The sequence below is a fragment of the Barbus barbus genome (assembly GCF_936440315.1).
Source record: "Barbus barbus genome assembly, chromosome: 9".
Taxonomy (NCBI): Eukaryota; Metazoa; Chordata; class Actinopteri; order Cypriniformes; family Cyprinidae; genus Barbus; species Barbus barbus.
The window spans coordinates 16,158,765-16,186,122 of NC_136737.1; the positions used below are offsets into that span (position 1 = coordinate 16,158,765).

The 27,358-nt window shown below is 39.2% G+C and overlaps 2 protein-coding genes across 4 annotated transcripts; both read left to right on the forward strand.

Moving 5' to 3' along the window:
* Positions 1–1,887: 1,887 nt before the first annotated feature.
* LOC306875310 (interferon-induced protein 44-like) lies at positions 1,888–27,352 on the forward strand. Of its 3 annotated transcripts, XM_079425785.1 has the most exons (9): positions 23,183–23,542; positions 23,684–23,718; positions 24,694–25,205; positions 25,319–25,373; positions 25,460–25,655; positions 25,743–25,895; positions 25,975–26,146; positions 26,240–26,340; positions 26,418–27,352. In XM_079425785.1, exons 2-9 carry the CDS (start codon positions 23,696–23,698, stop codon positions 26,601–26,603), a joined length of 1,398 nt encoding a protein of 465 aa, XP_079281911.1. In that variant the 5' UTR covers positions 23,183–23,542; positions 23,684–23,695; the 3' UTR covers positions 26,604–27,352. The 3 variants fall into 3 exon arrangements, with proteins under 3 accessions (XP_079281910.1, XP_079281909.1, XP_079281911.1); XM_079425784.1 differs by lacking the exons at positions 23,183–23,542; positions 23,684–23,718; positions 24,694–25,205; ... (4 more) ...; positions 26,240–26,340; positions 26,418–27,352 and adding exons at positions 1,888–2,143; positions 2,873–3,488; positions 3,872–3,926; ... (3 more) ...; positions 7,604–7,704; positions 8,061–9,301; XM_079425783.1 differs by lacking the exons at positions 23,183–23,542; positions 23,684–23,718; positions 24,694–25,205; positions 25,319–25,373 and adding exons at positions 2,010–2,143; positions 2,873–3,488; positions 3,872–3,926.
* LOC306874575 (interferon-induced protein 44-like) lies at positions 21,600–22,577 on the forward strand (the record flags this gene model as incomplete). Its single annotated transcript, XM_079424724.1, has 5 exons — positions 21,600–21,623; positions 21,821–21,973; positions 22,060–22,231; positions 22,325–22,425; positions 22,482–22,577. 5 exons carry the CDS (start codon positions 21,600–21,602, stop codon positions 22,575–22,577), a joined length of 546 nt encoding a protein of 181 aa, XP_079280850.1.
* Positions 27,353–27,358: the final 6 nt, after the last annotated feature.

Consider the following 27,358-nt stretch of genomic DNA (forward strand, 5'->3'; position numbering starts at 1 on the left):
ACTAGTAATGACTCAAGTATTACCAAATTCTTCAGAAGGAATTACTAATAATTTGGATCAGTATTCTAAAGTGAAGATCATGATAACTCCCTAGTAATTACTGAAATCATTGTAAGCTTTTGAGAGTGTTGTAAAGCATTGGATAATAATTATTCAGGTGTTACTACATCCTTCTAAAGGAATTACTAATAATTTGGATCAGTAGTCTAAAGTGAAGATCATGATAACTCCCTAGTAATTACTGAAATCATTGTAAGCTTTTAAGGTTTTTGTAAGGTTTTGGTTAGTAATTAATTTTGCTAGATTTGGTAACACTTAAATCATTACTAGTGGGTTACCGTGATCTTCACTTTAGAATACTGATCCAAATAATTAATAGTTTCTTCAGAAGGATGTAGTAACACCTGAATAATTACTATCCAAAACCTTACATATATCTCAAAAGCTTAAAATGACATCAGTCAATATTAGGGAGTTATGATGCATCTTTAGAATAATGATCCAAGTAATTAGTAGTTCCTTTAAAAGAATTTGATAATTCTTGAGTCATTACTAGTGGGTTACCATCATCTTCATTTTAGAATTAATTATACATTATGCATAATTCACATTAATTATGAACCTGTATACAGTAGTTCTCCAGGATATATATATATTTAAAAATAGTAGTTATTGATTAGCTAATAGTGAACTACCAGTTTCAGCTGAGCTATTACTTACTAAATCAATAATCATAGTTTCTTGTTAGGTAATAGTAGTTACTACAGTGTTAATAGTGCATTAGTGACTTGTTCCTGTGTAGTTATTCATTAACAAAGGATCAGTATTGTAAAATAAAAGAACAGAGGAGGAGTTTGACATCCTGCTGTACGAATTCTTTTCAAAGAGAATTTCAGGGATTCATCCAGAAACGCTACAAGGTAAGCTTCCAAGTCGATATAAATATCATAGTCTAATATTCAGTGTTCTATATTTTAAAACACAATTTAATGGAAATGCTAGTTTTCGAACTCGAAATACGTTTCTCAGATCTAAATGAGTAGGCTATATAACTTCTAACAAGCCGTTACATTGCGATGATGAAATTAAAATAATTAATTTCCATTTAAATGCGAACTTGTATTTTTGTTAAAAATGAAAAACTACTAGGATAGGCTAATTATTCTAAACGCATCAAAAGCCCGATTCGGACGGTAATTGTTTCTCATATGGACGTCTGTAAAAATTAATTTAGGCTAAATATCACCTCAGTGATAAAATGGATGGATTCGGACAGCGGAGGAGTGAGTTCTGTGATCCTGAGAAGCAGAGAACACGCTGCTCACGTGGCCAGTCACATGATTGTCTGCTGTACAAATGCATTCTTATTATTATGTGAAATGTATTCGTATTATTCCAAGCATATTTAATAATGTATAATCCTATTTATTATTCAAATCTCCTGTTTAAAAATAGGAAAATACGCGCTATAGTTGTATTTATACGCGATATATATCCGTTTATAATAGCCTTTTAAAATTGTATTGCATACCTGCTGCTGCCATAATAAAGATCCACTTCGAATGTTTACTTGCTTTTCTTCTCTTTCTGCTCTCACTTGCTGTGGTGGAGCAGTTATGAAGTATTCTTCTTTGAAATACTTTACAGCATTTCAGAAATAATAGCTATGCAAATTACACCGAAGTACAACAGTTACTGTACGGTGTTCGGGAGTGTTCAAAAAGGGTTTAAACGCTGAATTTTGAATCAATTTCTTCTCGTAATCTCAGAGATGTGGATTCGGATGGCAATTAAATTACCACACGACCTTGGTGTTTGTCGAAAAACAGTAGGTAATTCGGCCGGGGATTTTCACGGGGGTGGTGAGAGAAAAACACCGACATCCTGGATTCAGACGGCAGTTAAATCACCAACTACCCCCTGTATATGGTGAAAATCCCTTACATTCCCCTGAGAAACAATTACCATCTGAATCGGGCTTAAGTTTTGTTTCACAGAAAATGCACAGTGCTTAAACGCGGGGCGGTTTCTCCCACACTACCCTACTGTTTTTCTTGGCAGACAGAAGCTCAAGTCTTTACTGAGGTGTAGCTAGAGTGTGATATTTCATAGTTTCGTGTACAAAGATTGTACTGCTACAAAGGTAAGCAATATAGAAATCATAAAGATATTTATTAATATGAATTTTGAAAGTAGACAATGCAAAAACTTTACTGTAATTCCATCGATTTCAAATGAGAAAGTATTAAGTCTAATAGTAATAATTTTACAAACATTATTGCAGTACAGTAATTAAAAAATAATAATAATAATCTCGTGCATTCCGTTTTTATTAAGTTGTGCCACTGGTTTCAGTTTCATTTCCATCTAAACGGACTCGTTTCTGTCGAAGTGTTGCTTTTGTGTGCTTTAAAAAATACAAGTCTCACTTCGCTATAAATATTCATATTAATTAATGCATTCGCTAGTTTAAGCGAACTATATAGGCTACAGCAAAGTGTTGTTACCCTTTAAGTGTACATAATTTTAACCAAAGAGCCCTTTTTATTGTTAATTCTGCTGTTAATGCTTCCATTAACACACTGTATAAAAATCAGTTGTAAATAAAACAAACATTACTAGACATTTCAGAAGAAAATACTATTTCAGTCTTTCTACTTCAAAATGTCTCATTTATTTCAATGCTTGCTGTTTCTTTGTAATCAATTGTAACATTGTCTAGCAATTTATAAGTGAAAAGCGATTCTATAGATCAAATAGTTTTTTTCAGTGTATTTAGTAAAAGGAAACAAAAAAAAAATGCACAACTAAAAATACATTTTTCATTTGTATTTAAATGTATATTTGCATGCTGTTTTGTTTTGCCTTAAAGATGCAAAGAAGGCTTGCTCCCCTCACTTCTAGTTTGACAGAAGAGCAAAGAGAGCAGCTCTGTGGCCTGCTGGGGAATGTGAAACTGACTCTTCTCTACAAAGCTTCAGTTCATGGATATCAAGCTTCTGCCTTCCACCAGAGATGTGACCGTCAGGGTCCTACTTTACTTGTAGCCTACAACCATTCAGGCTACATCTTTGGTGGTTACACTAGTGTAGATTATGCTCAAAGCAGGCAGGAAATTACAGACAAAGAGGCTTTCCTGTTCAGTGTTCATGGTGGAGCTCCACTCTGCATCAAAGTGAACAGTGGACATTGTGCACGCTATGATGATGCTGGAGTGCCCAACTTTGGCCAACAGTTGTACTTTTGCTACAACAATCAACCATATGTGTACGATCAAGAAATGAACGAATACTGTAACGGTGTGAGTGGTAATTACGCATTAAATGTTAATTTCTCAAAGCGGTATACAATCAACCAACCATATGTGCGTGATCAAAGGGGGAATGCATATAACCGAGCACGGGTTAATGCATTTGACTTTAGTCCTGCCACACTATATGGGAATGACACTAACATGAGTGAATGTGAGGTGTACAAAGTGGAAGAAAGTAAGTCATTTTTTAAAAATATAAATGTATCACTTGCTGTATTTTAGGAACTCATTGTACACTGTAAAAAACTGTAGAAATAGGGCACAATGTACTGTATTAATATGAAGGATTTTTTTTTTACAGTATTTTTATTTATTTTTTTACATGTGTTTTCCTGTATTTTATATTTTGCACTTCATTGTGTTGTGTTGTAGAGTTAACGTAAATGTCCTTAAAATGAATGCATAATGTCCTGGCAGAAAATTACTAGTACGTTTTCCATTGTGTAGCTGTGTACATGTATTATTATATAATTATATACATTTATGACTACATTCTTTTAAAATGTGCTGCTGTTAATGTTACTGCAAAAAAGAAGTTGTATAATAAAACTTTTCCAGTTCCTCAGATCAGTGCCAAGATGAAGCCATGGAGGAATGTTCTGTGGACAGCTGAGTAAGTATTTTACTCAGTGTTATTTTGCTGCTTATTTCATGCAGGATTGTCCAATAATAAAATTGTGACCTCTGTTGCAGACGAAGAGACAAGCTCATGGAAATGATCAGGAATCATAAACCTTCGGTGACGTCTGTAAGTCGGGTTCGAATCCTAATGATTGGTCCTGTAGGTGCTGGAAAATCCAGTTTCTTCAACTCCATCAACTCCATCTTCATGGGCCGCATTACCAGCAAAGCCATTTCAGGATCTGCAGGCACTAGTCTCACCACACAGGTACAGACTCAATAAGAATTATAATGTTTCTTTTAAGAGTTCAAGGGACATCTCTTGATGACTTCAGGTCTTGAAGTGATTCTCTTCTTGGTTGGTAGTTTCGCACATATCCAGTGAACGATGGTCGTGGAGGAAAGCCGTTGCCATTTGTGTTGTGTGACACCATGGGACTCGAGGAGCAATCAGGTGCAGGACTGGATATTGAGGACATCAGCAGCATTCTTCAAGGTCACGTACCAGACCGCTATAAAGTAAGAGCACTCATCTCCAAAATGAATGAAGGTTGAAATATAAACTGAAGATTCGGAATTAAGTTGTTATTTAATATACATCATCTTAAAGGGGAACTAACATGCAAAAATCACTTTTATAAGGTGTTTGAACACAGTAGTGTGGCAGCAGTATGTGAAAACAATCAGCCTGTAATGATAAAAATCCACCCACTCATTTTTTGTAATACCAATAAATCATAAACAGTCTCTCCAAATGAGCAGTTCCAGATTTCTCAGATTTCCAAGTACTCATCCCACCCATTTGTGACGCTTTCTGCCATATTAGACACAGCTCTGAGTGAGAAGCAGCAGTCCACTGTTTACCAGCTATTGCTGCTGGAGACAGAGCCGGCCCAAGGCATAAGCGAACCAAGCGGCTGCTTAGGGCCCCCGTGCCACCAGAGGGCCCCCAAGAGTAGCTTAAGCGAAATGACAGTTTATTTTATTTTATATTCGTGATATACTATGTCAATGGACAGTGGTAATTATACAAAAGCACAATATTAAATAATTAAATAATCTATACATCTATACATATCATTTTATTATTTCCATAGCAACGTGTCATGCAGGTACAATAATGGCCATGTTGACAATAACCTATGCGCCGGACGCTGCTGTGTGGATCTGTCGGATTAACATCACGTAAAGTCACTTATTTCTCCTGAAATACATTAAAGTAAGTGGTCAGTTAGCTGGGAGAAAAACAGAGTAAACTTTATAGTAACCTACACAATGTGTATTTGATAGGAATAAAACATGTCTTCCATTAATTGAAAGGATTATTATCGCTGCCTTCCACAGAAATCAGCGTGTAGCCTATTTAACAAACTAAATGTCCTTTTTTACTTAACTGAAGTGTATTTAAATGTCTGAAACCTAAAAACCTAAAATAAACTGTATTTGGTTGAAAACACTGAACAGTTATGAAATCTGAAAAGCACAGAGCGCGTCTTTCTTTTTATTTTTTCTGAGCTGGTCTTTCTCTGGCACAGCGCCAGCCAAAGCGCGGCACGTCAAAGGTTTAAAATCGCATTTTGGGGGTGGAGGGGGAACAAATTCAACATGGAGGTTTTGTGGCACAAATCAGTGGTGCGTTTCTCAAAACCATCTAGCTAACTATGGTTGCTATTCCCTCCATCTGAGGCCCTGTTTACACTGGGTATTAAGGCTGCGTTTACACTGCAAGTCTTAATGCACAGATCCGATCTTTTTACCATATCCAATTTTTTGGCCCGTCTGTTTACATTCACTTTAGACACGACTGGTATCCGATATCTGTGTTTACATTAATTCCCACCCAAAAGGATTGTCTGCAGTGATCGCTTTACTATGCACATAGTAGACCATCGGGTTTTAAATGGCCGTGCATTTAAAATTATTTATATAATTCATGTCGAATGGCCATTATTATTTGCCAGCATGGGAGTGACTGTTAAGCATTGCGAACAAGTGTCTGTTTAATTACAAAAACTGCTAAGTTATCACCACATTGCTGAGAAATATAATGTAGCTTTTAGCTGTTGTATTTTCAAAATTCTGAATGTGCAATTTCTTAGCTATATAAAGTTTCCATTTCAATAAAATGTGACCGCATACAGCACGCCGGCATAAAAACGGCATTAAAAATCTTTATGAACAAAGGTGTCGCCCTCGCTTTGGGAGTTCTGTGGAGAATCGGATATGTGTGTGTAGACGTAGGTCGGATGTCCAGATATCGGATATGTATCTGATTTAAAACCACATTTGGAAACGGCTCAGATCAGAATACGAAAAAATCGGATCTTGTGTGGATTTTTGTGTTTACACTTGTGCATCAAATTCCGATCTGTGTCAGATGTGGGCAAAAGATCGGATTTTCCTGCCAGTGTAAACGCAGCCTAAGATGCATATTGGTCGATTGGATCACAAGTAGACAATGGAGACACACTCATTTACACCTGGTGTTTTAATCTGTCTTTTCTGTCCACTTTTGACCACTTCTGACGAGTTTACCCCACCACCACCACCATGGTGGTGATTAGGTCAAGAGGATGGCCGGATCCCTCTGTCGGCATCAGAACAGGAGCGGGAGGGCTAAAGTTATCGTGCACTAATATTAAGTCTGCTTGTACTTATTGCTGTTATTACTTTTTCATGTTATCAGAAAATAATACTTATATTTCGGCCCGTCAGAGTTTAAAACCCGTCTGATAAGCACGTGTCCTTGTACGTCTCGCAATGATTACACGTGTATTTGGTCAGTATGCGGAGAGTAGGCGGTCTTTTGTGGCTGCTCAAATGCATTCGACCACATGAGCGTCTACACTACGAGTGCAATCCGGTCGAATGGGTTTTCGACTGGAAGTGGTAGAAAATTGCATATGAAAGCAATGTGAAGTCGACTGCTTGAATTTGTCGAATTCATAATCACAAGTGGGACTTTGTGATAAGTTTGTGATAGCATGTGATGGCACCATGAGACCAGCTATGTTGTTATTTTTATTGCGCCGTGCTCCCTGTCTGTGTAGTTCATAAACGATCATATATTATGCACAGTACAATCAGATAACTGACTTTTAAACCGAGTACATTTTCTGTAAAGATAACAGGCTTGTACTAATAGTAGAATGTTTATTTGTATGCTGGAGCTTGAGCTCTTGAAGCTCCACCCTCTTCTGAAAGGGGGCTGAGAGCACCAGCTCATTTGCATTTAAAAGGACAAACAAAAAAACAGTGCGCTTTAGCTCATATCCTAAAAGTGGCAATTTTAACATTCTTAAACTCTTTAAACACTCTGGGAACACCAGAGACTTATTTTACATTATGTAAAAAGGGGCATAATAGGTCACCTTTAAATGCTCTTGATTCAGTTCAACCCCATGGAACCGTTTCAACTTGACAAGCAAAAGGCCTCCAGACCTGCATCTCTACAGGAGAAGATCCACTGTGTGGTGTACGTGATAGACGGCACCAAAATCTCCCTCATGTCTGACAAACTACAGGAAAAACTTGCTTCCATTCGCAGAAAAGTGAACTTACTGGGTAAGTATGCTGTTATATCAAAAAATAATTATAATCTGTTGACTAACTCTTGTATTATGGCAAATGTTCCATGACTAGCTAAAAGCTTTTTTTTTTCAATTTCAGGCATTCCTCAGATGGTTTTGATAACAAAGGTAGATGAAGCATGTCCTGAGGTGGAAAAAGATCTTCAAAGCCTTTATGTCACTTCCTACATCAAGACAAAGGTGAGACATGGTCACATGATCTGTTCCTACAGGACAACAAGTCACTCTCCAAAACTTTCACTCTCTGTTTATTTTTGGTGGATTGAGTTTTCAGCCCAAACTTCTGAGACCATCAAAATTTTCACGAAGCCTCTGCAATACTTAACCACTCCACAAACTAATCGATGCACACTCAAAAAAATCATCTTATTTTTCTTGTCTGCATTTCTACCTTGTTTCCTATTGTAAGTTTCTAATAAATATGGCATCATTTACTATATCTATTGTCAGGTCTCTGATGAATTGCTTAAAGAATTTTTGATAGTAGCATCTTCTAAATGCATAAATATAAATGAGATGTTGTTTTGTGTCTGCAGGTGCAGGAGGTGAGCTCTCGGTTGGGTGTACCGGTGTCTTGTGTGTTACCGGTGAAGAACTACAGTCAGGAGCTGGAGCTGGAGCTCAACTGTGACGTCCTGCTTCTCTCCGCTCTACAACAGATGCTCAACTTCGCAGACGACTATCTGGATGATGCTGGTCCTATGTAGAACAATTTTATAACGTGCTACTATTTAACTCCCTTTGCAGCTGATTTAACATATATTTGTGTGGAATGTACTAGCCTACTTATACTCTATTATTTACTCTTTATAATCTACTGTTTGTGGGATATAATATTTATGCTACGTATTTTATATATATATGTTGGAAACCGTTGTGCTGCTTCATATTGTTTTTGGGACCTGTGATATTTTTTTAGGATTCGCTGATTAATAAAGTTTAAAAAGAACAGCATTTATTTAAAAAAGAGATTTTGTGTTACAATATACAATGCTATTCAAAAGTTTGGGGTCAGTACATTTTTTCTTTCTTTTTTTTTTTTAAAGAAATTAATACTTTTATTCAGGAGGGATGTGTTAAATGAATAAAAAGTCATAGTAAATACTTATATTGTTAGAAAAGATTTATATTTTGAACAAATGCTGCTCTTTTTAACTTTTGTATTAATCAAAGAAAAAGTATCACGTTCCAAAAAACAATATGAAGCAGCACAACAGTTTCATCACTCATAATAAATCAGTATATCAGAATGATTTCTGAAGGGTCATGTGACACTGAAGCAGAGTTGTAAAATACTTGAGTAATTTTACTTGATTATTTTACTTAAGTATTATTTTGGGGGATTTTTTATTTATTCAAGTACAACTTAAACTGACTACTTGTACTTTTACTTGATTACATTTCTGAAGAAAAAAACAGTACTTTTTACTCCTTACAATTTTATTTAATCTATGCATATTAAATATGGTAAACGGAAGCTCAAAAGTGCATGCTTGATGTGAGAACCAATGATCATTGTTTTCACGCATCAAGCACACAGTTCTACTTCAGTTATGACTTTCATCAGGTAAATATCTGGGTTCAAATGTTCACCATCAAATCTGAGGAAGCATGTTGAGGTAGCAAAGTTGTGTTTTCCCCCACAAAAGTTTATTCATTATTCTTTCAGTTTTGATAGAGCCATTAGCTGTGTAATATATTGGTTGAATGCATAATATTGTGTGTAAATAAAATCAGTGATAAAAATTGAAATATAATTAAAATTTTTGTGGGAATTATTTAATATTTTCTTATTAAATGTTACAAATCTGTGTGTGTGTGTGTATATATATATATATATATATATATATATATATATATATATATATCCCTGCAAACAAGCCTGCAAGGCTGCCCCTGAGAATTTTCTCATTGGCAAAATGTTGGCCCCTTAGCGCTGGCCCTGTACGGGCAGCCCTCACTTAGCCACCAGGAAGCCCTCGCTAGGCCCACACAGGGCCCACACTATTAGGCCGTTTCTCAAACGGAAGGCTGCATCCTCCGGAGGTCGCATTTGTAGGCTCCATACGTCATCAAGCCTGGTTTATTTCAGTTAACTGAGCATTACATTCGTGAGTCATAAGCATATTACAACAATTTACTCTTAACTAAGAATAATGGTCAAATTTATAACTGTTAATATTCTAAAATAAGATCTTCTTTATGGCGTATGCAGCCTACAAATGCAAATTACAGTAGTCAAAGGGACCAATGGATTTACTAAATACAAAATAGAAAATATTAAATTCAGGTTAATACAGCTACATATAGCCAAAAATGTAAATACGCCAAAAAAAAAAGAAGACAAGAAAGCAAACAATGCAATGTATTATTGTAGGATTTTGTCACGTGAAAGTTGATGTGTGTGAAAGTCTTATCTGTAGTGCATCAATGTCCAAACACTGTCTGTAGCTGATGTTGACTGGTAGCAATGAATAACCCAACCTCTTGTAATGAAAACACGCCACAGCTCTCAAACACCAGCCTCTTCCTAACCAGGAACAGTCAAAAATAGTCCAGACTATGGTCTCAAGTTGAAAAGAACTTTAAATCCATATTCAAACTGGACCATGATGTGGTAACCTCACCAATAAAGAGTCCTTCTAAAATGCATCCAAATACACTGTCTTAAACTCTAGAATCAATCCAAGCATAGGCCATACATACACGTAACATCTCTGCAAAAAACATCAGCAATGTACACTTTTAAATAGAAAAAAAATACTCCTTTAGACTGGGCTTGAAATTACACATTTCCCAACCAGGACACAGCACAATGTGTTCTGCAGGTGAACCATGCTGACTACTGCTGCTTGCTAAATTGTGTTCCGAAGACGAACAAAGCTTTTACGGGTTTGGAACATTTCCCAACCAGGACACAGCAGGTGAGCCATGCTGGCTACTGCTGCTTGCTATTGTTAAAGGGTTACTCCACCCCAAAATGAAAATTTTGTCATTAATCACTTACACCCACTTATTTGGCAGTCCCATTGATTGAATGATTGTAAGTGATTGAAAGACATCGTCAAAATAGTCCATCTGCCATCAGTGGTTCAACCGTAATTTTACGAAGCTACGAGAATACTTTTTGTGTGGTGCGGCTGACACAGAACAGCATACGCTATTTGCGTCCAGCAGATACTCTCCAAAATGGCGCTACAGTGACGTGGAGGGGACAAATTGTTGAATAAAGTCTTTTTTTTTCTTTGCGTATAAAAAGTATTCTCGTAGTTTCTTAAAATTACGGTTGAACCACTGATGGCAGATGGACTATTTTGATGATGTCTTTCATACTTTTCTGGGCCTCGACAGTGTTATTTACTTGGCAGTCAATGGGACAGTCACAAGCCTTCCGGTTTTCATCCAAAATATCTTAAATTGTGTTCCGAAGACGAACAAAGCTTTGACAGGTTTGGAACAACATGGGGGTAAGTGATTAATGACAAAATTTAAATTTTGGGGTGGAGTAACCCTTCAACTCCCTCTACATGGCTTTACTAAGGAAACCTAAAACGCCCTAGCACCCCTAGTGGTAAGGAAGAAAACTGCCCACAAAATTCTTATTAACAGGCTCATGTCTGTTACACCTCAAATATGGCTTATGAGATCCACTTTCCTGCAGAGTTTAGCCCCAACTTTGATCAAACTCACCCACCTGTGATCTTCTAATGATCCTGAAGACATGCTCAGGTGTGTTTGATTAGGGTTAGAACTAAACTCTGCAGGAAAGTGGATCTCGTGAGCCAGTTTTGAGGATCCCTGGCCTATATGAAAAAAACAGGTTCTGAAAAGGTATTTTTTGGTTTGAGCCATTCCAGTTCAATTGAGTGGCTAAAGAATGGCCAGTCAATGCTGTTTGTATTCTCCTAGTTGCATTACAGGGCTGCCTACACAAAACCTGCATGGGCCCAAAGGTACAAAAGTTGCTCTGGGCCTGAATGGGCTGGCCCACACTGGGCCATTATGGGATTAATGTGGGCAGTCCCATAGTGTGGCCTGCTCACAGAGAGCCTGCGGTGAGCCCAAAGCTGTGGGTGTCGGCTGGGCAAGGCCACACTGGGCCTGTTTAGGTTTGGTGTGGGTTGGCCCTAGCCCACTGTGCCCGCAAAAAGCCAGCATGGGCCCCGCAAGGACATGTTTGCAGGGATAATAAGTGACGTCTGAAATTTCCATCTAAAATTAGCATTTTTATCAGGCCGTTAAAATTTTTTAGGTTCAGTAATTTTACTCTAATGGCAATGTATAGGTCCTTTTCTATGCAATTAAAGTGAAATAACGTAACATAAATATGGGAGGCTTTTGAGGCTTTTGCATCTAAACTCTTCATATATATCCATTCTTGTTCTTTCATAATCATACCCATTCAAGAGAAGGAAATGCAAACAAAGCTCTTTCTTCTCAATTAAATGTTACATTGTTGCTGTTGTAGGCTAGTTGCTTGTTACATTTCTGTGCCATAATCAGGTTTAAAGTATAACACTAGAATCACTTAAAAACTGTATAAGCATATTTTTTATTCTGTGCTTCAAGTTTGTCCGTGCAAGATTGAAATAAAAATGAACAAATAGAAACTGATATTTAATAATATGTGACCCTGGACCACAAAACCAGTCTTACGTCGCTGGGGTATATTTGTAGCAATAGCCAAAAATACATTGTATGGGTCAAAATTATTGATTTTACTTTTATGGCAAAAATCATTAAGACAAGTAAAGATCATGTTCCATGAAGATATTTTGTAAATTTCCTACTGTAAATATATCAAAACTTAATTTTTGATTAGTAATATGCATTGCTAAGAACTTCATTTGGACAAATAGCGATTTTCTCAATATATTGATTTTTTTGCACCCTCAGATTCCAGATATTCAAATATTGTCCTATCATGACAAACCATACATCAATGGAAAGCTTATTTATTCAGCTTTCAGATTATGTATAAATCTAAATTTTGAAAAATTGGCCCTTATGACTGGTTTTGTGGTCCAGAATTTAACATTTCTAAATAATGAAATAATATTTATGTAATTTTATGTAACAAAACATACTTTGGAACTGCCGACTGATAACAGCATTTCCTCCCTAAACTTAAGGTCATAACTTTACTGATTTACCTGAATGCTAATAGACATATTTATTTTTTACACTTACTAACTTTATAGAAACCCGATCGGAATAGGCTGAAAAAAACGTTCATGAAAAGGTGTAGGTGTAGGCTACATGCTACTGCAGAACCGATTTGTTTGCAAATTCAGGAAACTCGGCTGGAGTCTATGTATAAAGTATTGTGGCGGGAGGAGCAAACGACAGACACAGTGGGCGTGGCGTCAAGCCTTGGAGAGGTTTTTATTAAACAAAATATTTAAAATAAAGTGTCCAAAGGGGGAAAAGTGTCCAAAATAAACAGGGATCTGGTGTCCTCGTCGTGCTGCGGGGCTAGTGAAGGAGGGCAGTGTTCAGGAGGGAAGGGTCCAGGGAAGGGGCGGAGTGCGGTGGCCGCACGCGCTCCCCTCCTGGTCCGGGGCGCGAGGGGCGGCGGCTTCTGCTCGCGGCTTCGTCCTCGGCTGGCCGCGGCACTTCTGGGGGACTCTACGGCCCGGCCTCCTGGCCCGTCGGCCGTATCACGAGTGCGGCGTCATCTGGACTGCGGGTCCGGCGGCTCGCGTCTCTGGCGGCGGCAGGAGATCCCTCAACGCTCCCTTCCTGGACCCACGAGGACACCAGCGTGCATGCACGGGGAAGAGACCGGTCTCTCGAGGAGAGGCGCGCTCGGCATTTAAACGGCGGCGGTGATGATTGTTGGTACAAAATAAACGATTTGTACTCCGGAAAGATTGCGCCGAGTATGGCTGCTGTGGTGTGGAATGTTCCCGTACTTTTGTTGTTTTTGTTTGTTTGTTCTGTGTTTAGTCATTCTCTTACTGTCAGTTTTACCAGAGACGAACTACTGGACATAAGGCAACACACACCGGACAATTTTTTCCGGTTTTTGATTATTCAGACGCTTTGTTGGATGTTTTGGTCGGAGGGGCAGCGGTCCTAGTCAAACGCGCGCTCAGACGGAAAAGAGGGAAGCGCGCCGGCACGCTGGTTAAACTCCGCGAACGCGGCTTCCGAACTGCGCTCCCAAGCATTCATCTAGCGAATCTCCGATCCCTTCCTAACAAAATGGATGAACTACTACTCCTCACCCACACAAATAAGGACTTTTCAAACTCTGCTGCATTGTGCTTCACTGAAACCTGGCTGAGTGAAAACATCCCGGATAACATGCTTAACGGGGAAAACGAGAGGTGGTGGACTATGTTTCTACATAAATGAAGGTTGGTGTTCAGATGTAACAACTCTGAAGAAGATGTGTTCTCCTAATTTGGAGGCCTTCTTCATAAACTGTAAGCCGTTCTATTCACCCCGAGAGTTTTCCTCCTTCATTCTCGTGAATGTGTACGTGCCTCCGGACGCGTGCGTGAGCGCCGCGATGCAACAGCTGGCCGAACAAATATCTGAAACAGAGCAAAGGTACCCGGACTCTTTTTTAATCATTCTTGGAGATTTTAATCAAGCAAATCTCTCCCGCGAACTGCCAAAATACAGACAGCACGTTACATGTCCCACCTGAGACAGTAATATATTGGATCATTGTTACACAATAATTAAAGATGCATATCACTCTGTCCCACGGGCAGCTCTGGGGCTCTCTGATCACTGTTTGGTTCATCTCATACCGACCTATAGGCAAAAACTCAAATCTTCTAAGCCTGTATTAAGAACTGTTAAGAGATGGACTAATGAAGCAGAGCAAGATTTAAAAGCTTGTTTTGACCTCACTGATTGGACTGTTTTTGAAGCCGCTGCCACCAATCTGGATGAACTCACAGAGACTGTAACATCATATATCAGTTTCTGTGAGGATATATGCATCCCAACCAGGACATTCTTATCATTCAATAATGATAAACCGTGGTTTACTGGGAAACTCAAACAGCTTCGTCAGGCCAAAGAGGACGCTTACAGAAGTGGGGATAAAATCTTGTATAACCAGGCCAGGAACAGACTAACAAAGGAGATCAGAGTGGCTAAAAAGAACTACTCTGAGAAGTTGAAAAAAGAACTTTCAGCCAACGATCCGGCGTCGGTATGGACTGGTCTGAGGAACATCACCATGTACAAGTCACCACCCCCACAGTCTGTGGAGAATCAACAACTGGCTGACGATCTCAATTTGTTTTACTGCAGATTTGAAAAGGCCAGACTGACACCCAGCACCCGCTCTGATCTGCACTTCACACATTCACCTCCCCCCCCTGCAACCCCCCCCCCCCCCCCCCCACTCCCTCCCCCACCATTCTACCTGTGTTTAAAGTCTATGTAGAGGATGTGAACCGGGTCTTCAGAAAACAGAAATCTAGGAAAGCTTCAGGACCAGACGGTATTTCACCTGCCTGTCTAAAAGTCTGTGCTGACCAATTGGCCCCCATCTTTACACAAATCTTCAACAGATCTCTGGAGCTGTGTGAAGTTCCCTGCTGCTTCAAACGCTCCACCATCATTCCCGTCCCCAAAAAGCCCAAAATCACTGGACTTAATGACTACAGACCTGTCGCACTCACGTCTGTGGTCATGAAGTCACTTGAGAGACTGGTCCTGGCCTACCTGAAGGACATCACTAGACCCTTGCTGGATCCTCTTCAGTTTGCCTATAGAGCAAACAGGTCTGTGGATGACGCTGTCAATATGGGACTGCATTACATCCTGCAACACCTCGACAAACCTGGGAATTATGCAAGGATCTTATTTGTGGACTTCAGCTCGGCCTTCAATACCATCATACCTGACCTTCTCTCAGACAAACTGAGACAGCTCTCTGTGCCCTCCTCCATCTGTCAGTGGATCACCAGCTTCCTGACAGACAGGCAGCAGCTAGTGAGGCTGGGCAAACTCACATCCAGGACTCTCACCATCAGCACTGGCGCCCCTCAGGGTTGCGTTCTCTCCCCACTGCTCTTCTCCCTCTACACGAATGACTGCACATCAAAGGACCCCTCTGTCAAGCTCCTGAAGTTTGCGGACGACACTACAGTCATAGGCCTCATCAAGGACGGTGACGAGTCTGCTTACAGACAGGAAGTTGAGCAGCTGGCTGTCTGGTGCAGTCTTAACAACCTGGAGCTGAACACGCTCAAAACTGTGGAGATGATAGTGGACTTCAGGAGAAACCCCCCTGCTCTCCCCCCACTCACCATCATGAACAGCACTGTGACTTCAGTAGAGTCATTCAGATTCCTGGGCACCACCATCTCCCAGGACCTGAAGTGGGACAATCACATTGACTCTATTGCGAAAAAGGCCCAGCAGAGACTGTATTTCCTCCGCCAGCTAAGGAAGTTCAACCTGCCTCAGGAGCTGCTGAAACAGTTCTACTCTGCAATCATCGAGTCTGTCCTATGTTCTTCTATAACTGTTTGGTTTGGTTCAGCTACCAAAACAGACATCAGAAGACTACAACGGACAGTTAGGACTGCTGAGAGAATTATCGGTGCCCCTCTGCCCAGCCTCCAAGAACTTTACACCTCCAGAGTGAGGAAAAGGGCTAAGAAAGTCACTCTGGACCCCTCACACCCAGCTCACTCTCTCTTTGTACTGTTGCCCTCTGGCCGGCGCTACAGATCACTGAGCACCAGAACAGCCAGACACAAGAACAGTTTTTTTCCCCAAGGCCGTATCCCACCTGAACAACACATAACACACCCCGGTACTGTACATCTGTAAATAACTCATCAAACCTTCATCTGTACATAGGACACATGCACATTCACAGTTCTGTCTATGGTCATGTCTCTTTTCTGTATATTTTTATTACTATTGTTATTCTTAATTATTGTATATTCTCTTCATTAGTGTTCTTTATCACCTTAATTATATGTTGTCTGCACTATGTTTGTACTTTCTGTACTGGAAGCTCATAACACCAAGACAAATTCCTTGTGTGTGCAAACACACTTGGCAATAAAGCTCTTTCTGATTCTGATTCTGATGAGGCTCTATTCACATCAGGTGCGCCTCATCACACGCCGCCAGCCCTGCGTGTTCAGCGCCCCTCCTCTCTCACACACCCACTCCCGTCGAGAGCCTGGTGAAGGGCGGCGAATACGGGACGGGGTGGTGATGATGGACAGGGGGGAGGCAGCCGACTCGTCACAGTATAAATAGGTCATGCTTGTTTGGTAGTTTGTTTAATAGCTCAGGCATATTCAAATGGTCTGAGGCCAGACCCTGGCTTGGTTCCAACCAGACAGCAAGACAATGGAGGCACCATTCTTAGTGAGCAGTTCTTCAAAGCAACCGAGCTGCTCACACAGGGTCATTTATTGTAAAGCTCTATCTGCTTTATTTTCTCTATTGTTTTTTATCTGAAGACAAACGTGCTTCATTCAAGCTTCTCAGGCCTTAGGACTATATTTTAGCAGCAATAGCAGAAAGCACGGTCAGCGGCAACATACATTGAAGATACCAAACGATCATTGTCCTGGTTACTCACCTGATTCCTCCCGCTCATTCTGCTGTGTGTGCTCAATAAACCTGCTAACTATAATCTCTGTGTCCTGGTATACTTCCGTAACACACATCTTATCTCACAGGCATTTTCCCCATATCATTCAAGCAGGCTTGGGTAACCCCACTGCTTATAAAAAAAATACATTTCACTTGTAGATAGCTACAGACCTGACTCTCTTCTTCCTCTCACAGCTGGACGTTAACCAATGAGGTCTCAAAAGTGGCCATTCGACTGAGACTGCTTTACATTTGGTCACTGATTCCAAATCATCTGTTCTCTTCCTGCTGGTTCTGTCTGCTGCCTTTGACACTGTGAACCATCAGATTCTTCTGTCCACACTCTCGTCACTGGGCGTCACAGGGACTCACTTCACTGGATTGAATCCTATCACACAGGTTGGTATTTCAGGGTTGGCTGTGGAGGGGAGGTATCCAAAGCACATCAACTGGTCCCTGGGGTTCCTCAGGGATCAGTTGTTGGACCCCTCCTCTTCTCCATATACACTACATCACTGGTACCCATCATAAAAGCGCACAGTTTCTCCTTCTTCATTTCAACCAGAATCGCCTATAGCTCAGCCTGGCGAAGACTGAGATTCTTGTCTTCATTGCTACTCCGACTCTAATTGGTGATTTCACCATCCAGCTAGGTTCATCAAAAATTACCCCATCAAGTTCGGCCAGAAATCTAGATGTAATCTTTGATGATCGGCTGACCTGCAAGGACCACATTGCAAAAACCACTCCTTCATGCAGGTTTGCATTGTACAGCATCAGAAAGATCAGGCCCTTCCTAACAGAGCATGCTGCACAACTTTATGTCCAGGCCCTTGTCATTTCTAGGTTGGACTACTGCAGTGCTCTTCTAGCTGGAGTTCCATTAAGCACAATCAAACCTCTACAAATGATTCAGAATGCAGCAGCAAGACTGGTCTACAACGAGCCCAAAAGGGCCCACCTCTCCTTGCACTGGTTACCAATTGCAGCTCGCATCAAGTTCAAGACATTGTTGCTTGCGCATAGAACAGCCACGGGCTCAGCATCCTATTTCCACTCACTCCTACACTTCTACATCCCCTCCAGAAACATGAGATCTGTACGTGAGCGATGCCTGGTGGTCCCATCACAGAGAGGCACAAAATCATTACTCTTAATGAATGATGTATGTTGCTCTGTTGTAGTATTTTTCTTGCTTCTATACTAACAAGATTCACTGAAATTAAACTTTGACTTTTTAAAAAAAATTTATGGAAACTCGTTGCCCTAAAAAAGTTGATTTTGTCTTGTTGAACAAATAAGACATTTCAAGTTCATTACATTGGAAAGTGTTAGTTCATTGAACTAACTATCTGTTACAATAACTAAAATTTACCAGTTAAGGTAACTCAAAACATTAAATTGCACTAAAGTTAACTTTTAGTAGACCAAATTGCATTTTTAATATAACTATTTAACTGGTTTACTATGACTGATTTCTCTGCCGATTTATTATTCTTTAAGTTACAGCTGCACAATAAACAAGGACAAAAATACAAAAAACAAGGATTTTGTTTTAGAATTCAGTTTATTTTAATTCATTTTACAAAATCCATTTAACAAATTTCAGGTAACTTTAGGTATGTTGAGATTTTGTCTAATTAAACAAAGAGAAAATGTATGTGTTTAATGTATTGTTCATTAATCAAGATGCAAGGCATAAGTCAATCCTAAAACAAGAATGGCCTGAGGGAGGTTCTCTAAACCGTCCTTCCCAAGATTACCCTCTGAGACGATTCCTTACAGGGGCTAGATGGAGGAGAGAGACAGGGGATGTTGTGCAACATCTTCGCTTTCACGGATTCCAACTGGAACGTTTTGGTGTGACTCCTCATCATCAGAAGCCTGGACATGAAGGAAATTAATAAAACAAATTTTTAGCTAAAAACTATGTTATGACCCCTTTAGTTTACATCATTTATAACAAAGAGAAATCAACAATACTTACAAAGCATGCTTTGAAGAACTTCATGAAGTTCTCCAAAGAAGGGTGATCAGGTCTTACAGGAATCCCTCTTATTGCCACACTTCATGTCAGTGAGGTCAGAGGTGGAAGAGACAACATTATATCAATGAAAAATGAAAATCACATTTTCATCAATTAATGCTTTTTTCTGTATTACAGGAAAGGTTCACCCAAAATGAAAATTTGCTGTTAATTTACTCACCCTTGAGCCATTTAAAATATAGGTGACTGAATCCATGGTCCTTGGTGATTCATAAAATGGAAGTGAAGGGGTTCCATCACTTTGAGAGTAAAATAAAGCAGATACAGAAATCACAGAATTAATACCCCTGGCTCTTGACGATATTCTCATATCTTATGAATTAAAACAATGAGCACATTGACATCATTACCTGTAATCCATAGCCTTAACATAAATCAAATGTTTAGTCTAGTATGTTTTAACAAGTATCCCCTTTTGCCACAAGCACTTACATTTCCAGATCATATTTTTTTATTTTTTAGCTCAGCACTGCACTTCTTGGAATCTGTGGAGTGACAGCAATGCACATTAGACTTTTTTAACAAGCTGATTAAGATGTGAGCTGTTGAGTTATCCATAAACTGCTTCTAAATATTGCAGTAAAGTTATCCGGCATTACATGATAGAAAAGACTTGGTATCAAATGAAATGTAGCTAACTAACTAACACTATGTGGACGAGTGATAGCATTTCTTGGGCTAATTTCTGGCACATGCACAAAGTTTTTCAATATAAGCTTGTTTGTGTAAAACATTACTTACAAAAGTAAAGTAAAAAAAAAAGAAAAAAAAGCCGATCTGTAAAAGACCGAGGCGAAAGGTTTGCAATCGACATTCATGCAGTCTTAAATGATATATTTTTTTAATTAGCTAACTGTTATACCTTTCATTTATGAATAATGGTTTCAGAGCAAAATGTAAATGAAGAAAGAGTTTCAACTCACCAGCAAACACTGACAGAAATGCGCGCTCCCGAGGAGTCAGTTCAAACAGCAGCTCTGACCAATCAGCTTCTTTGTGTCGCGTTCCTCATTTCGTTGCCATTGGCTACAGACTCCAATAAGCTTAGTTGAGTTGATTCGACGTAAAACATTCAATAGTGTGAGGAAACTCATGTAAATCGTACACCTAACTCAAAAAATTCAGTACTACATACATTTTTTTAATTTTTATGTTCAGTGTACGTAATTTGGGTTAAAACAATTTCAGGGATAACCGTAGGCTTTTAGAATTTAAACTGAGTTATAATTTATTGGGATGTATCCTTTCTAACTAACGTTAATAGGACGCAAAGAGTAAGAATAAACGATACATTGTCTGGACAGATTACTTCCTCCACTGGCTCCCCACAAGCATGTGTACTTTTGTCTTTATTGTTCATACTCTACACGAATATGTGTCAAAGTAATTGGGAGAATTGTACTATTCTGAAGTATGCGGATGATACTGTAATTGTTAGTCTGCTTCAGAATGGTGAGACTGTTCATGGACCAGCCATCAGTGACTTTGTAGAATGGTGTGAGGAGTCCCACCTTCACTTGAATGTATTGAAGACTAAAGACATGCTAATTGATTTTAGAAAGCACGTTCCCATAAGGTCACATACATTAAGGCTCAGACTGTAGAGAGTGTGCAATCATATAAATACCTGGGGACAATAATTGATTCAAAGTTGACTTTTGAAGCTAACTGTGAAGCTGTTTGTAGAAAAGAGCATCAGCGATTGTTCTTTTTAAGGAAAAAATTTAACATTGATAAAACATTACTGATTATGTTTTATTATGCGTGCATCGAATCAGTGTTATCATTTTGTCTGGTGTCCTGGTATGGGAATTTATCATTAAAAAGCCGGAACTCTATAGATCAAATTGCGAAATGGGCCAGTAGGTTGATTGGGGAGCCGTTACTTAACCCTGCTTCGCTGTATTATCAGGCAGGTACAGCGAGTGGGAGCTTCAATCTTAAGAGATAGGCACCATCCCTTGTATTATGAGTTCCAGTATCTTCCGTCTAATCGATGGCTGAGAGTATCGCATTGCACAACGAAACGATACAAGAATAGCTTTGTTCCAGCAGTGATTAATCACATAAACAGTAATAAGATGATCTAGGGGGTGGTATTTATGTTTTTATGTGGTTTTCTGTATTGTATTATTTATTATATCTGAGAGAAAGTGCCTGAACTTATTAATTGAAACCTAATTTACCTACGGGTATGAAATAAAGAAACTCTGAACTCATGGATATAAAGCTTCTGCCTTCCACCAGAGATGTGACCATCGGGGTCCCACCTTCCTTGTAGTCTACAACCGTTCAGGCTACATCTTTGGTGGATACACTAGTGTAGATTATGCTCAAAGCGGGCAGCAAATTACAGATGAGGAAGCTTTACTGTTAAGCTTTCATGGTAAGATCCCCACTTGCATCAAAGTTAACAGTGGATGTAATACACATCTCGATGACGCTGGAGGGCCCAACTTTGGTCAACAGCTGTACTTTTGCTACAACAACCAACCAGCTGTGCATAGTCAAGAAAGGAATGAACACCACTTTAAAGGGGTGGTAACAATGATTGGTAATAATGAAGCGTTCAGTTTTAATCCTGCAACACTGTATGGAAACGACATTCAGTTTGGAATATAAAGCGATTGTTCCACAAAGATTTCTGTTTGTTGGTAGTTTCGCACATATCCAGTGAAAGACGGTCGTGAGGGAAAGCCGTTGCCATTTGTGTTGTGTGACACCATGGGACTCGAGGAGCAATCAGGTGCAAGACTGGATATTGAGGACATAAGCAGCGTCCTTCAAGGTCACGTACCAGACCGCTATAAAGTAAGAGCATAGGTTCATGTTTTTTGGCTTGCAAATGTATATATATCAGTAAAATGTACCTTTAATTTCAATTATTATCAATTCAGTTTAACCCCACAGCAGCGTTTCAACCTGACGAGCAAAAGATGTCCAGACCTGCATCTCTACAGGAGAAGATCCACTGTGTGGTGTACGTGATAGATGCCACCAAAATCTCCCTCATGTCTGACAAACTACAGGAAAAACTTGCTTCCATTCGCAGAAAAGTGAACTCACTGGGTGAGTGAACATATTTACACCTTGTGACTAATACAAAGTGTTGTACATAGAGCTACATGTGACGTACCTTAAAACGTCTCTCAACAATTTCAGGCATTGCTCAGATTGTCTTCATGACAAAAGTAGATGAAGCATGTCCTCTGGTGGAGAAGGACCTTCAAAGCCTCTATCTCAGCTCCTACATCAAGTCAAAGGTGAGATGCGGTCACATGATCAGATGGTCTGTTGCTACAGGACTCTGGAGCTCAAGTGTGACGTCCTGCTGCTCACCGCTCTGCAGCAGATGCTTCGCTTTGCAGATGACTATTTTGATGATATTCGTCCTGTGGAGGGTGACCCTAAATAATTTTTTTCTATAGTTCTTGCGGCTGAGGCCAAATTCAGAAAAGGCCAAATCAAAAGCTCTTCAAATCATTTACATAACTTAATCACACACTGGTCATTCCCTGTAATTTGCATTTATGCAGAAATATTGTACTTTCATATTTTGGTCTAGAATTTCACTAAACTACAAAAAGGTTTACTTCTTATTTTTAAATATTAAGTATACAGTGAATAAACATTTTGTAAACTTTCACTCTATTTGTGTAACTTCTCTGTACTTTTTACACTTGTGTTTCTATCCTGTAATGTATATTAAAAGATTGTGAATTCTACACTTTTGTTGTGATTTTCAGGCTACTGTCACTTTATGCTCTGTTTGAGTATTTTGTAAAATGTTTTTAGTAATAATGAATATAACATATCTTCAGACATAGAAATGTAGCACCGATTCAGTTTGAAAAAGATTAGTTAACGCAGTTAAAAATGTAGGACTGGTGGGTCGTTGTCATGCTCCACTTTCACAGACACTAAGTGAAAGGAGTTTTTTATAATGTCAGGACACTCATTTATTCAACAATTTATTAACTGGGAAGAACAGCTAGTTCCGCACGTCATTACGCTATTTCTACCGCAATGCGCATGCGCAGCCCTTTTAGTTTCGGTTTTCAACCCCATCGAGTGTTTACATGCACTCTCAATCGTATTAGAAAAGGAATAAACCATCCATTTCAATCCGATCGAAATGTCATCGAGCTCAATCGGACAGATTAAGGTGTTTACATGAAGCCTTTTGAGCCTGAATGAGCCGCCAATCGATTAAATGGATTATTTGGTTGCTTGTTTTAAAGGCCTGAGAATTTATTAATGATTAGTTCATCAATTTTAATGCTAAAAACGAAGGAAGTTGACAGAACAGGTTTGTTTTTGGTGTAACATCATAAGGACAAGTGAAGCATATTAGTGTTACTTTCAAGTGCTCTACGAAAGGTAAGTTACATATATTATAAGAGTATAAAATATTACATACAAATATTCGAATTGTTTTTTATTGATTAGTGTTTGGAGAATATGCTTTACAATGAATGTATTTTCATCTGTCAATTCATATAACTCTTTGTGCATTGGCAGTTTACAGAAACAATGAACAGCAAGTTAAAAGAAAAGTAAGTATAAATTCTTAACTGAGCAGTAGAGCATCAGACAAGCAATAAATAAACAACAATAAATAAGTCACAAACGGGAAAAGTCTTTAACAACTGGTCACAAAGTATTTTACCTTGGTCTAAAATGTTGGTCTAAATTAAAAAAATAATATTGGTTTTGTAATTTTTTTTCTTGCAATAAACTGGGTATATGCTTGAGATTGAAGAATGCATCAAATATAAACACTGCATTAAAAAAAAACAGAGTGTCTATTTATACTAAGTGCAAATAGACTGCCTTGTTGGCTGAGGCTAATTACTGTAACTCCGCCCACCAATGTGTGATTAGGACAGGCAATACTGAAAAAAGACTCTTGCTGATCTTCTGTTTCAGTGGCCTTGATGGTAAGGCGCTGCTTCTTAACGCGATAAACCCGAGTTTGAACCCACCTTTTGTCGAAAATTTTTCCTCCCTTTTTAAATCTCATCAGAAAGGCATTTATTTTCAATTAAAATGAAGGAAATAATAAAAAAGTTGAAAATAAAGTATCAGGTAGGGTTAGGGTAGGTGCAGGGAGGGCTTTATTGACCCAATAAGGTGGCATCCATTTAATAATTTGAATTACAATTATAATTATAATTTACACGCAATACGTTATTATTACGTACTGTTTTATAATGTACTACAATACTGAGGTACAGATAATTGCCACGATTTGCAATTAGTATAAATAGCAGAAAATCTTGCTATTTTAACAGTGTTAACAGAATCTATAGCTATTTCTTTGCACTTAGTGTGAATAGTATCTATCTCTAAGAAAATATGCTATTTGCACTTAGTGTAATTAAAATCCATCGCTATTTGCACTTAGTGTAAATACCGCTTGCCTTAAAAAAATAGGACACAAAAGTGTATCCTGTTTGTGGAATGTGCCAACTGGAAATAATGCATGAAGCTCAAGTTTGTATTTGTATTTGCATGTCTTTGTCTTCAAGGTTGCATAAAAGACAAGTGAGAGATGGTACCATGGAGTCCCTCACTTCTAGTTTGTCAGAAGAGAAAAGAGAGCGGCTCTGTGGCCTGCTGGGGAATGTGGAACTGACTCTTCTCTACAAAGCTTCAGTTCATGGATATCAAGCTTCTGCCTTCCACCAGAGATGTGACCGTCAGGGTCCTACTTTACTTGTAGCCTACAACCCTTCAGGCTACATCTTTGGTGGTTACACTAGTGTAGATTATGCTCAAAGCGGGCAGAATGTTACCGATGAGGACACATTTTTATTCAGTATTCAGGGCAAGATACCCGTGTGTATCAAAATTAACAGTGGACATAAGGCACGTTATGATGATGCTGGAGGGCCCAACTTTGGTCAACAGCTGTACTTTTGCTACAGCAACCAACCAGTTGTGTATCATCAAGGAGGGAATGCATTCAGTCTTAATGCAGCAACAATGTATGGAAACGACACTCAAATGATTGAATGTGAGGTGTACAAAGTGGAGCAGAGTAAGTAATACTTTTAACTTAATACTTTTCAGTCATCAGGAAAATGCACATATGTACAAGAATTTACAGTTACTTTAATATTTATTGTTAATATTTTATTTATTATTTGCCAGGCTCTCAAGTCAGTACTGAGGAGAAACCATGGAGGAACGTTCTATGGACAACTGAGTATGTTTATACTCAGTTTTTATTGTCTTTGCTCATTTGCTATTGTAATTTGATGTAGAGCTATAGAAATGTGATCTGTGTTGTAGACGAAGAGCAGAGCTCATGGAAATGATCAGGAGTCATAAACCCCTGATGACTTCTGTGAGTCGGGTCAGAATCCTAATGATCGGTCCTGTAGGTGCTGGAAAATCCAGTTTCTTCAACTCCATCAACTCCATCTTCATGGGCCGCATTACCAGCAAAGCCATTTCAGGATCTGCAGGCACTAGTCTCACCACACAGGTACAGACTCAATAAGATTATAGTAGAGTTCAAGGAACATCTCTCGATGACTTCAGGTCTTGAAGTGATTCTCTTCTTGGTTGGTAGTTTCGCACATATCCAGTGAAAGACGGTCGTGGAGGAAAGCCGTTGCCATTTGTGTTGTGTGACACCATGGGACTCGAGGAGCAATCGGGTACAGCACTGGATATTGAGGACATCAGCAGCATTCTTCAAGGTCACGTACCAGACCGCTATAAAGTAAGAGCACTCATCTCCAAAATTAGTGAAGGTTGAAGTAGAAATGATGTTTGTTTCATGCTAAATCCTCTTGATTTAGTTTAACCCCACAGCACCGTTTCAACCCGAAGAGCAAAAGATGTCCAGACCTGCATCTCTACAGGAGAAGATCCACTGTGTGGCGTACGTGATAGATGCCACCAAAATCTCCCTCATGTCTGACAAACTACAGGAAAAACTTGCTTCCATTCGCAGAAAAGTGAACTCACTGGGTGAGTGAACATATTTACACCTTGTGACTAATACAAAGTGTTGTACATAGAGCTACATGTGACGTACCTTAAAACGTCCCTCAACAATTTCAGGCATTGCTCAGATTGTCTTGATGACCAAAGTAGATGAAGCATGTCCTTTGGTGGAGAAGGACCTTCAAAGCCTCTATGTCAGCTCCTACATCAAGTCAAAGGTGAGATGCGGTCACATGATCAGATGGTCTGTTGCTACAGGACTCAGAGTGAATGAGGTGTTGTTTTGTGTCTGCAGGTGCAGGAGGTGAGCTCTCGGTTGGGTGTACCGGTGTCTTGTGTGTTACCGGTGAAGAACTACAGTCAGGAGCTGGAGCTGGAGCTCAACTGTGACGTCCTGCTGCTCACCGCTCTGCAGCAGATGCTCAACTTCGCAGACGACTATCTGGATGATGTCTGTCCCATGGAGGACAAACCCAAATAAAGTGCTGTTTATTATAGATTGGGATATTTACCTCTTGATCAGCACAATAAGACATCTTAAGTTAAAAGATTGTTATTAACTTCTGTTTGCCTGTTCTAGTTTTTAATAGCCATAGCAAATCCACTGAAGAAAATGCAAATAAGGTCCTTATATAATTTTCATGCTTTTGTTAGTTGCTTGTTTACTGTTGCTCCATGATCAGGTTTATTGGTGATAGTAATACTAGAGTGATGTGTTAGGACTGTGAATTTACAGGAAAAAAGAAAGAAAGAAAAAAACACAGAATTCAAGATCTGTATAACCATTATATATTAAAAAAAAAATTATTTTGCTAAGTAGGCCATTTTTTGATTCTGTTGAAGTGTGAACGTTTTTCAAAACTGCAAAATTAAAATAAAAAATAACAATTTATTATACACATTTCTAAGACTAGACGATTACTTTTATTATTTCTATATATAGAAATATATGAAATACATTTTAACAATCCAGATTAAATCTTAAATTCTACTGGCTCACTTGGTGTCTCATTGCTTTATCAAGGCATTGCAGGCAGTGTTTGTGCAGAGTTACCTCACGAAACGGACTCAGAGATGTGACCGTTGGGGTCCCACCTTACTTGTAGCCTACACAGGGCCGCGTTATCCTAATGGGCAACATGGGCTGGGGCCCCCGAGTCAATTCTCAATTCCCGTATTTAAGGCATCAGTGTAACAGCCCGGTTGAAGAATAAAGGATTTAACTCGTGCACTGAT

Excerpts from the sequence above, each read along its gene's own strand:
- LOC306875310 (XM_079425783.1), top strand. The coding sequence starts at position 2,873 with ATGCAAAGAAGGCTTGCTCCCCTCACTTCTAGTTTGACAGAAGAGCAA. Across the intron at positions 3,489-3,871 it reads GGTGTACAAAGTGGAAGAAA|TTCCTCAGATCAGTGCCAAG; the intron begins GTAAGTCATTTT and ends AAACTTTTCCAG. Across the intron at positions 26,147-26,239 it reads CAGAAAAGTGAACTCACTGG|GCATTGCTCAGATTGTCTTG; the intron begins GTGAGTGAACAT and ends CAACAATTTCAG.